The sequence below is a fragment of the Solenopsis invicta genome, chromosome 9 (assembly GCF_016802725.1).
Source record: "Solenopsis invicta isolate M01_SB chromosome 9, UNIL_Sinv_3.0, whole genome shotgun sequence".
Classification (NCBI taxonomy): Eukaryota; Metazoa; Arthropoda; class Insecta; order Hymenoptera; family Formicidae; genus Solenopsis; species Solenopsis invicta.
The window spans coordinates 17,514,986-17,526,525 of record NC_052672.1 but is presented as its reverse complement, the minus strand read 5'-3'; the positions used below and the strand labels follow the sequence as shown (position 1 = coordinate 17,526,525).

Sequence of the window (11,540 nt, the reverse complement as noted above, 5' to 3'; positions counted from 1 at the left end):
AGGGGGAAAGGAGAAGGAGATGGGTGTAATCGTGCCGATGGGAAGAGTTTTGAGTTAAAATTCCAATGTTGGTTGTTTGCGATTCGCGTATTCTCTCTACGATAATATGACGCGGCGCCGCGCCGCATCGCGTCGCATCGCATCGCATCGCATCGCATCGCATCGCATCGCATCGGGTTGGGGTCGGGAATCGGGAGATCCGGGAGAGAGAAAAAATAGTTAAGAGGCTGGCACAGTAGAGGGCGGATGGGTGGGATGGGGGCACCGGCTTGAAGGACAGGTGTCAACCGTAGACGGTTATACGGCGAGGGATCTTTTTCGCGGTGACAGCCGGTTCCGTGAAAAAAACAATTCGGGCTTGAGCGAAGGTTGCGAGTTACCGAATGGTAAGCACGACATTTCCCCGTCTTACATTTCGACCGCGCGCGTAGTACGCGCGAGACTGTGCGAATCACACTCACGGCCATTTTCTCTCGGAGTTTGGTACGGTGATGGCCCCACGCTGCGTATCGACTAAGTATCGGATGGGGTGGGGTATAGAGGAGAGGCGAGGAAGGGTGGCGGTTGCGTCCTTACTCGCGCGGGTTACCCGTTACTCGTTCCCTTTAACAATCGGTTTTCCCTCCGCGCGCGCGCGCGCGCGTGCACCCCGTCTTTCACGACTATCTTCCGTCGATGGTTTTTTTTTAGTCGTGTCTTCTTTTTTTGTCGTCGCCTTCGTTCTCAAGTGCAGGCCGGCAGACCGCGCGCGTTCATAGAACCGTTCGTGGAGCGCGGACGAGAGGGGTGGCGTACGTGAACCGTACGTGTCCTTGGCCGCGAGCCCGCGAGTCGTCTCGCGATTACCGGTCGACGATCGCATTGGCACGGGCCAACGAGTGTCAACGTTCAGGTGATAGTAGTAGTAGTGGTGGTGGTGGTAGTGGTGGTGGTGGTGGTGGTGGTTGTGGTGGTGGTAGTAGTGGTAGTAGTAGTACTAGTAGTAGTGGTGGTAGTAGTAGTAGTAGTAGTAGTAGTAGTAGTAGTAGTAGTGGTGGTAGTAGTGGTAGTGGTGGATATAAGCTTGTGTACGAGCTAACCCGCCTGCTAGCCGTCGCCGCAGCAGCATCATACTCGATATCATCGCGACCGGACGCTGATCGACGTAGTGTGGTGGCGTGGTGCGTCCCTCGTTCTCGCTATCTCATTCCTGCTTTCTCTCTCTCTCTCTCTCTCTCTCTCTCTCTCTCTCTCTCTCTCTGGCCTCGCGTGCGAGAAAAATCTGCCCCCGCACTAGCACTCTCGTCTCTCTATCAGAGTACAGAGATCCCCCTCCGAGGAAAGGATCCAGCGCGACGAGGAAAATGGGGAGAGGGATATCGTTGTGAGTAAATATAACGCCGGGCATCGCTCGGTGATCGTTACCGTCACCGTCGTTATCGTTCTTGTCGTCCGTCGCCACCACCACCACCACCACCACCACCACCACCACCACCACCATCACCATCATCATCATTACCGCCACCGTCGCCGCCGGCGCGTTACATCGCCTTGCCTTTTCACATAAATCAGAAAGATCCAGGAGTTGAACCAGTTGTCGAGATGCCGTTGCATTGGCGGTTGCATAAAAATACGCGATGCGAACGCGAGGCGATTTGTCACTAAGACGGGGCCGGCGGCGATGGTCTTTCGGCGCTTGCTCCACCTCGCTCCAACTCGCTCCAACTCGCTTCAGCTCACTCCAACTCGCTCCTCCGCGAAACAGAAAGACTCGTTGCTTTACGCGCGTCCACGCATTCGCGTTTACACCTCTCTCTCTCCCCCCTCCCTCACTCTTCACTCGAGAAGAGGCTTCCTTGACGGATCGGTTAACCTTGAGTTTTTCGTTTTCTCCAAAAAGTCCACTCACTAGCGAAACACTCATCAGTTTTCTTCCTCTCTCTCTCTTTCTTTCTCTATAGGTACATGAATTCCGCTTACGATCTGCAATGAATTTCCCGCCGTTCGGAGGTCACTTCCCTAGCACTATACCAAGTATCCATCAATTCGCGACCGATAGTTCCAGTGGTGCGGGTGCGCGTTACGCCAATCATTTTCCCAACCAGCCTCCGATCGGAGTGCCGGTCGTGGGAAAATACCGTCCCGAGAACAACGGCGTACAATCCGCTCAATCGCAAGTGATGATGAACACGAAGGTTAGCTATCCCAACAGTAATGTTCACCATTATCCAAATGTGTCATACTCTCAAGCCCAGTCGGTTCAACAACGACCAACCAACTCGCCTGGAATGCAAGAGAAACGATCGTATCATCAGGTAAAGGACGCATTGCGTCATTTACAGCCCTTTTCTCTGCTATCAATGTAGTCGCACTTTTTTCCATCCTAATACTGCCAAGAGTACACGTTATTTACGTCTCCTTATTTATCTTTATCATTTATATTTGTCATAAATATATTAACAACGATTAATAAATATGACGAGAGATTGTAGAGATTAAAACTATACGTGTCACTCTTTAACAGTGGATTCATTGGATTAAAGTTCTTCAAATGATTAAACCTTTAATCATGGTTTTGTTTCTTGTTTATCGTTGCGAGAAAGAGTAAGACTTATAAATTTAAAATAAAAATGCATCGTCTGTCGCAGCAATCCACGGAAACCATAAATCAACAGGATGTTTGCAACTTGCTTCAAGACAAGGAAAAGAACAAGGAGAAAAAGGTAGAGGAACAACAGCGCAACGGGGAGACTACTACGAACGGTACTCAACAAGATTACACGATGCACCAACATCACCAACAGCACGCTCATACTCAGACCCCAGCAACTATGCCTGCGACATGGCAGTCGCTCGCGACTCCTGGTTCCACCGTAGCTGATTATCTTAGCCATTTACCAGCTAGCACTTTGCCATTAAGTTTACACCATTTTCTCAAGTATTCTGCCGAAAGTATCAAGAAGGAGTCGGAGATGGCGCAAACAACCTCAGTGGCTGTAGCGACTACGACAACTCCCAACATTATGATGTCACCGAATAATAAAAAGAAGAAAAAGAAGAAGACACCGAAAGAAAAGAAACCACGTCCGAAGCCTGGCGAAATTCGTCTAACGACAGCGTTGGATGGTTCGACGTTATATTGTTGTCCGGAATGCCATATGGCGTATCCAGAACGTGAATTGTTGGAGCAGCACCTTTTAGGTCACACTTTAGAGAGAAGATTCGTTTGTGACATATGTGGTGCTGGCTTGAAACGAAAAGACCATCTTACGCGTCATAAACAGAGCCACAATCCTGAGCGACCTTACGTCTGCACAGTTTGCCTGAAGGCTTTTAAACGAAAGGAACAATTAACGTTACATTTTGTTATACATTCTGGGGAGAAACGACATGTGTGCACCGAATGCGGCAAAGGATTTTATCGGAAGGATCATTTACGGAAACACACCAGAAGTCACATCGCGAGAAGAGTGAAAGCTGAATTAAGTCAGAATGCTGGTAAGACGTACATCGAGACGTGTACGAGAGATATTAAATGCGAGCTTAAAAATCATTAGTAAGGTCCTGCTAACGGTATAAAAATATTAGAGTTATTAGACGTTAAGAATAGGAATGCGACAATTTTAGTAGGGTATGTTGGTATAAGAGTACGCAACGCGACGGTTACTGCAAAATTACGTGACATTTGCAGCTAATCTCAATCTCTTTAATCTTTTTATCCTCGTTTTGAGCGTTTGGCTTTTCAAGAAAAAAATTATTGAAAAGTGTATTTAATTGGAGGAGTTATGCAATTTTCAATTGTTTTGGCTGTGTTCTCATTTATTTTTATTATTTTCAAAGTGTTATTTCGCAACGTGATATAACACTCGTGAGAAATATTTCTCTTATTTTGAAACAATTTTATTTGAAGGGTGAGAAGATTTTTTTGCTACTTCCTAATACAATAGATAGTAACCGTGACCAATTCTGTCTATGGAGAGGGTATCGTATAAGACATTGCAACACGAGTACGCGCGATATTCTTACATGGTTCTAATGTTTTTTTTTAATCTTTTTAATAAACTTATTCATTTATTTCTATTTGACAGGCTAGAAAAAAAGAATACATCTATGCATATAAATCATGACTTGAGCAAGATTTTTCTCAAGTTTGTGTACACGATGCTAGAAATCGGACCGAGATCTCGATTCAAGTTCTCGAATAGAAATAATTGTATGTATGTACATACTTTGATTACTTTACGTAGCGTTACAGTCGAATACGTAAAGTTAGCTACTGAACTTAATGTCAACATTGAAAAATTGACGTAACGATCTTTATCTTTTTTGTCCGTGGAATGATTCTCATATATTAAAGGTTGATAAAGTTATTATGAAAATTATTATTTTGGATGTCCAACGTTACATTGACCAACATTCACCAACTATTTATAATGAACAATAAATATTTATCGAGTTGCGCCTGTGTGCCACGCGATTCGAGTTTTAGTGATTTTTGTTTCGTATCGAGAACTCGGACCGCGTGCGATTTCTAGCATCGTGTACACAAGGAGACATTCGTGTACGAAAACGTTGCTTGTGATTTCTTTCGTTTGTATTTTTTTGTCTGAAAAATTATTTATTTTGTTACACCATTGGTAAAGTTTAATAATTATAAATTATTAAACTTTGAAAATAAATCAATTTTGATTAATAAAACTATTAACTTTTTTTTCTACGTCAAGATAAAGCTCAAGTACGTATTCCTATACCACTTTACTCTATCAGTTTCCTCAATGAACACTACAGATAAATAATAAATTGTGTTGTACGTTGTATGACACATTTATGTCTTACGTTTTATTCATATCCATTCTCAGTTTAATATTTATTAAGAAAACTAATTCTAAAATTTTTATTCCTATTCCTAATATCTAATATTCCTCAATTGTGCGTATGACCTAACCCTTGCCTATTTCTCTTCTCGTATCGTATCCATAACTTTTTCTTTTTATGCACAGGCACGCAACAGAATCAACAGCAAAATAATGTTTCGAGTATGCAAACCACAACCGTCTCAGCATCGTCTGTTCTTCCGGGTGGACATCCGGGTCCCCTCCTGTCCTGAGCCCCGCCACCAGGGAACTTCCAAGTTCCCCATCCAAATAATATTCTTCATAGTCATACATCGCATCATTCGTTACACCATCATCATTTAACGGCGGTAAATGTAGCGCATCAATCGAGCGTCACTCCACTCGCTACGTCTGGTCATTATCAGTCGCATGAGCTTAGCTTTTTGGGACACGTTAAAGATTTCTGAGACGAGGAGAGGACCTCGGTGAAGAGGTAACATCAAGAGGTAACAAGACGCTAACCGATTGTCACTATCGTCGTTGACGAAAACAATGACGACGATGACGACGACGACGACGACGACGACGACGACGACGACGACGACGACGACGATGAGTAGTTCTAAGACTGACATCCCATGATTTGGATCGAGTGAATTTTATATCAATTATTTGCGTTATTATGTATTTCAAAATCTCTCGTTTTGTCTTGTCAACATAATAAGGAAAGGGAAGATGCAGAGGGGCACGGAGTGATGTCTCACACACGTTTCTTCTTCAAGTCTTAATTTATTTTTGACTTACCTCGTATTTGTCCTGTTTTGTTTTTGCATTGCCAGTAATATTCTCACCACAATAATATTATACATCAAGAGATATGAGATAACATTTTGCACAAATATGCAAGATATCCAATTGTAAGAAATTTTTGAAACTAAGCTAGATCCGATAAATTTCTTTTTACTCTCTTTTATTTTGCAAATAACATATTTTATAAAGATCATTTTTGTCTAGCAGTAAATTAGATAAAACTTAAAATTATTTTTATCAAGAATTTTTTTACTTTTTAAAGATATGAATCATAATTTTTCACATGAATTGATTTTTCTAGTCATTTTACACATGTAACGATATTAAGATGAGATCGTAAAAAATAAAGCTTGTACTCGTAAATATATTACACATTTATTTAATGAAAAAAATATTTGTTCACATACAGTTTTTGAGAAATTTTTCTCTATTCTCTATAATTGGACATCTTGTAGGTGTAACATGTAACTGCGATTCTCGGTGAGACATAATAAAGCGTATCTTTTAGAAAAAAGAACGCTTTTTCAAAATATAAAAGATGAAAAAAAATAGTCGTAGACGTATATGCTCTTTATAGCACAAACAAAAGTACATATGTGGAAAGAGTATTAATTTTTTTCCACGGGAACTAGAGTAGAAGTTTGACTACAAGTCAAAAATTCTTGCCATACGTCGTGTACGTTGAGGAAAAAGAGGATATTTTTATGAAAAGTCGATGTAACTTAGCAATTAAGCAAATCGATGTGAGAGAGAGAGAGAGAGAGAGAGAGAGAGAGAGAGAGAGAGGTGGACAGGCAGAGAGAATAGTATATGTGTGTGTGTGTGTATGTGTATGTGTGCAAAAGAGATAACATCTCTTTTTTTAAATTGTTTTCTTTATATTATTACGTTGACATATGAGTTTTTTTTCGATAATTGTCAATATTTTTAAATTTTTTGTTAAATGATATTACAAGTGCAAATAGTGTAAAAGGAATGAAAATTACATATTATAATATTCCTAATACACATTATAATCGAGTCGCAGGTTAACTCACCGATTAGAAAAGTGTTTTTATTTTATAAAAGTAGAATTATTTACTTTTTTATAGTGCACAACGGGAAAAGATTATTTATATTAATTGTAAATTTTTTTGATTATGTATGATTTATATCTTATTAAAATGTGACAAAATAGTAGCAATATTTCGCGATGGATAAAATCATATTTCGTTTTATTAAAACTTTGTTTTTTTTCGTTAATATAGTTAACGATATTTTATATTTTTATGATATGGTTCCAAATTTTTCTTACGTGCATGTGTGTGTGTATGTGCGTATGTGTCGCGTGGGTGTGAATTGTATGGAGAATCTGTATATGTATAATACTTATACATGCGAATCCAAACATATTTGCCCAATTGATTGGAGCAAAGTATTCTCATTTTTTTTTATGTGTGACTTATCATATACTGACCATTTGTCATGGAAGCTTAATTAGCCTTTATAATTTTTATATAACTTTTTTTTACATTGTTTTTATATTCATATTTTTCGTTGGTCTCCTTATATTCGTTACATTCGTTGAATACTGATTACATATATAAGATTTATTCTTTAAGTGTAGCGTATATTATACGTGTGTGTGTATGTGTGTAAATACATACCTACACATAGATGTCACGTACACTGTGGTCTCTTGAACAATGTGTGTTTAAGATAGTTTTTAATTTTTATAATATTTATCCTACATTGCAAATCTCTTCACAGACTGTGATTGTTTCCGACAAAGGACATCTGTAATTATCAAACTGCGTTTAAGTTTATACTTTTCCCTCATTTTAGTATTAATGTTCGTGCCATCCACTTAAATTCATTTTCTTCATTTCTTGCCATATACTGACAGATACTCGTTTTATAAATATTATCATATATAATCATAGATATTGTTGTGTGCATGGCTACGCACGTCGCACACACACACATACATACTTTTTTTAAGTTATTATTATTGTCATCATTATTATCGTCATTGTTATCATTTTTTATCATCACCATTATCATTGTTACTATTATTATCATTATTATTATTATTATTATTATTATTATTTATCTTTATGTATTCATAAATATAGTCGTGAAATAACGACGGACATGTCTGTATATTGTATAAACGTGCATAATGCAACGTGAAATGTTAGAAATATGATGAGAAATATCAAAAAATTACCTTTGTTAATATAAAAATAAAATATTCAACTATGTACAATTGCATCTTCTTATCAAAATTTTGCTAAATTTTGTTGAAAAAATAATCAACATTAAAACATTTTGTAATTTGCATTTGAATAGAAAAAATTTACATTAATATATAAAAAATACTCAACCATAAAGTACCCAATTATATTCATATTATATTGCATGAATACTTATTGCAATAGTAAGATTAATTACATCTTTGTGAAATGGATTGAAATATGCTTTTTTTTTTCTTTAATTTTTTTCCATCATATCTCTAACATAATGCGTTTTGAGTAATACAGAAAATTCAGGTTTCGTCAGACCTCAAATATAATGATATATATTAAAATTATTTCATACACATGTGTGTGTACATACACACGTATATGCATACACACACACACGCGCGCATACACAGTTTTATACACACGAACACACACACACGCACACATGTGTATACTAAAAACCGTACGTAAGAGATCAATTTATATTAAGATATTTCATTGCCACGTACTTGTAACTATCGAGGCAGAGCGTTAATCTTAGATCATACACATTAGCGAATAAGAATTTATATACAAAATATACTATTCGATAAGAAAAAAGCAGAAAAAGAAAAGCCAAGAATCGCACGCGGGACGAATCAAATATCGCGCATTTTCTTTTTAACGCATATATTAGAGAAAAGTTTAAGATATACATTTTTCTTATATAACACAAAAAGGATATTTATGAATTTTGGAGATGTAAAAGAAAAACTTGATGGAAAAAACTAGATTTTAATTCGAGAATAATATGATTATTAATCTTTTAATTTAGAAGCTATTCATCAAACTGCCGCATAAAGATTGATAACTGGAAAATATCACAGAGTTGATATTCGGTGGCAAGAAAAAAAAAAAAATGACACAACGTTTATTTTGATCTACTTTATTATCTTTTAACGTCACTCTGTTACTTGGGAAAAAGGCGCGAGATTTGTCATACGTCCTATATATGCGGAGAGAAACGAGAATATATAATCGGAAACGATACGTAGAGTGATATAAGACTTGAGGAAAGTAACCTGTTCTTTTGCAGGTGGTAGGCGGGATATACAAATAATGATAAAAAAATAATGAGAAATAGCTTTATGATTTATAAAAGAAAGAGAGAGAAAGACAGACAGACAGATAGACAGAAAAGAAGAGATGGGAGAAAGGAGAACGGATGAGAGAAAGAAGCAAATATTTCCAAAGTTCGACATACGTCTTCGACATACTGTTTAAACAAATGAGTGGCTCAAGGTCTATTTTGAAGGATAGCTAAAAGAACCTATTCCCTATTCCCATCCTCGACGAAACGAGCAATTGATTTCTGACGGTTTATAGTTTATATATAAAACCGATCGTTTCGTCGAGCTACATAGATATAGTAATGTTCCTGTAGAAAAAGGAAAGATAATAGTTGATGCGTTTCTATAAAAGAAAAGAAAGAAAGAAAGAAATACTTTTCCGGTGCCTTTATATTGCGCTGGATTTCCCATACCCGTATAGTTTTCCATGGTAAGATGATCCAAGATCGAAAAAGCGGCGCGTGCCTCTTCATTCTTTTCGGAACTACGTGTACACTCGTCCGCCTCCACGACGTTGATTCGAGCGACCGTCTTCTTCACATTTTGTATCTTAATTTTTTTTTGCGACTGTAATCGTCGCAATGAAACGCAAAGATTCGGAACAACTTGGATTCCGAATTATAACATGTCGCAGCTTTGATTTTATCAAGTATACCTCGTACATGTTGATATGGAACAGGATATATCTGAATTTTTTCACGAAATCAAAAATGGATTCGAAAGACAAAAGAGATAAATATAATTGTTTGTACTGTATGCGAGTGTGTTGGTTGCATTTAACGAACGAGGATGCTATTTATTACGTTTATATGCCTTTTTCCCTTCTGGAAGAAGATGTAAAAGAATATAATATTTGAATCTTTTCAAACCGATTGTTTATTTTAGAAGTTGTAAAAAAAGGGGGGGGTGGGAGGTTGGTATGAACAAAAGTGCAATTTCTGTTAAATATCAGGCATGCTCGTTCAGTTTCGATTCGACTGACAATGAAATGTCAGTTAAACTTGATTCTCCTTTATCTCGATTAGAAACGATCAATTAAGAAGAAGCGGATTTTATAGACGATGATGATAATAATAATAATAATAATAAAACTCATAGTAATAACAATAATCATAATATTAATAACAAAACAACAATAATAATGTTAGTAATAATAACAATAATAATAATAGTAAGATTAGAAGCCACATAGAGAAGTAAGATCCGATTCTCTCGCGACGCGCTTACTAGTTTTATGCGAAACTACAGAAAAATAAGAAAATTAAACGACTTTTCAAGTCAAAGACGATTTCAACGATTTCCACTTTATACGATATGTAATTTTATCTTTGTTTTAACAATTATTCGCTAATTACTATTTTATGTACCGCCTGAGCTCCGTGAACTTTCTCTGATAATCTGTTTTGTGTAATCGTTGCTGTATACTTTCAAAGAATACACACGCGCGCGCGCGCGCGCGCGCACACACACACACACACACACACACACACACGTACATGTATGTACGTATGTTCCTTATTACTTCGACCAGCTAGCTTTTTTATCGATTCATTTGTTACGAATAGCGAAAATATCGTTGAACAGTAGGTTGTGTAAGGACGAATACTTAAAAATTGACAAATCGTCAGAGAAGTCGACTACTCGGCGATGGGTAACGGAAAGATTTAAAAGAAAAACATGACACCATTTTGACGTATTCGAATGTGAGTCTCTCAGAAGAGATCTCTCACGTAGAGATGGCAATGAGAACCATATTTTTCTATGTGCAGTGTCAAAACTTTCGATTATCCGTATTAAGCCGTAGAAGAAAAAAAAATGAATTTGATCAATTGGTTCGTGCAAAACAAAAGTTGAAGAGATGAACCGTACATACACGTTACTCTGCTTTTTGTTCCTGAAACTATTTCCTATTTCGTTTCAATGATCATTCATGTAAGTGACTATTATCGCTATTACGTCATGTACATACAAGGAGCATCTCGTTCAACGGAAGATTTTGCATAAACCAAGGCGCGTCGTCATTCTATTGTGCGTTTAACGGAGGATCTCCAACGGACTATACAGTTTAGTCTTCTTGGCTTATCTAATCGACGCCTTGTCGCTACGAGAGTGTGCATGCGTGCGCGCGCGCGCGCGCGCGCGCGCGTGTGTGTGTGTGTGTGTGTGTGCGCTACGAGTGTACGCGTGATTACAAAGTTTTTAACTCTGATATGTTAACAGGCGATTGACGAAAAGACATACAAATTCCTCGACATAGTACAAACGCTCATAAATTCTTGTTTTTCTCAAATAGATTAGATGCGTGACACGTGACAAGGTGTATACAAGTCATACGAGTGAAACGACCGGCTGACCTCGAAGTACGAATTCCTTTTGTCCAATAGCGGTATTATCTTTTTCCGATATACGAATAATATATCTTGTGTAGGATGCCGAACGCGAACGAGACTTCGCAATGCGATACATTCGGATGCCGAGTGTGCTCGATTCAGTTTGTATTTTCGAAACAAATTTTAAATATAATCTCTATAAATTTTTTGTCTTGCTTGTCTACGAGCCTTCCTACATCGTAAATGCACTCT

The 11,540-nt window shown here is 37.9% G+C and overlaps 1 protein-coding gene across 4 annotated transcripts; it reads left to right on the top strand.

The window, feature by feature from the left end:
• The first annotated feature begins 58 nt into the window (after positions 1-58).
• Positions 59-11,493, top strand: LOC105205531 (zinc finger and BTB domain-containing protein 49). Of its 4 annotated transcripts, none has more exons than XM_011174910.3 (4): positions 59-386; positions 1,941-2,294; positions 2,628-3,477; positions 4,980-11,493. In XM_011174910.3, the coding sequence occupies exons 1-4, from the start codon at positions 384-386 to the stop codon at positions 5,084-5,086; spliced, it is 1,314 nt and encodes a 437-aa protein (XP_011173212.1). In that variant the 5' UTR covers positions 59-383; the 3' UTR covers positions 5,087-11,493. The 4 variants fall into 4 exon arrangements, with proteins under 4 accessions (XP_011173212.1, XP_011173215.1, XP_011173214.1 ...); XM_011174913.3 differs by lacking the exon at positions 59-386 and adding an exon at positions 445-892; XM_011174912.3 differs by lacking the exon at positions 59-386 and adding an exon at positions 962-1,160.
• The last annotated feature ends 47 nt before the right edge of the window (positions 11,494-11,540 follow it).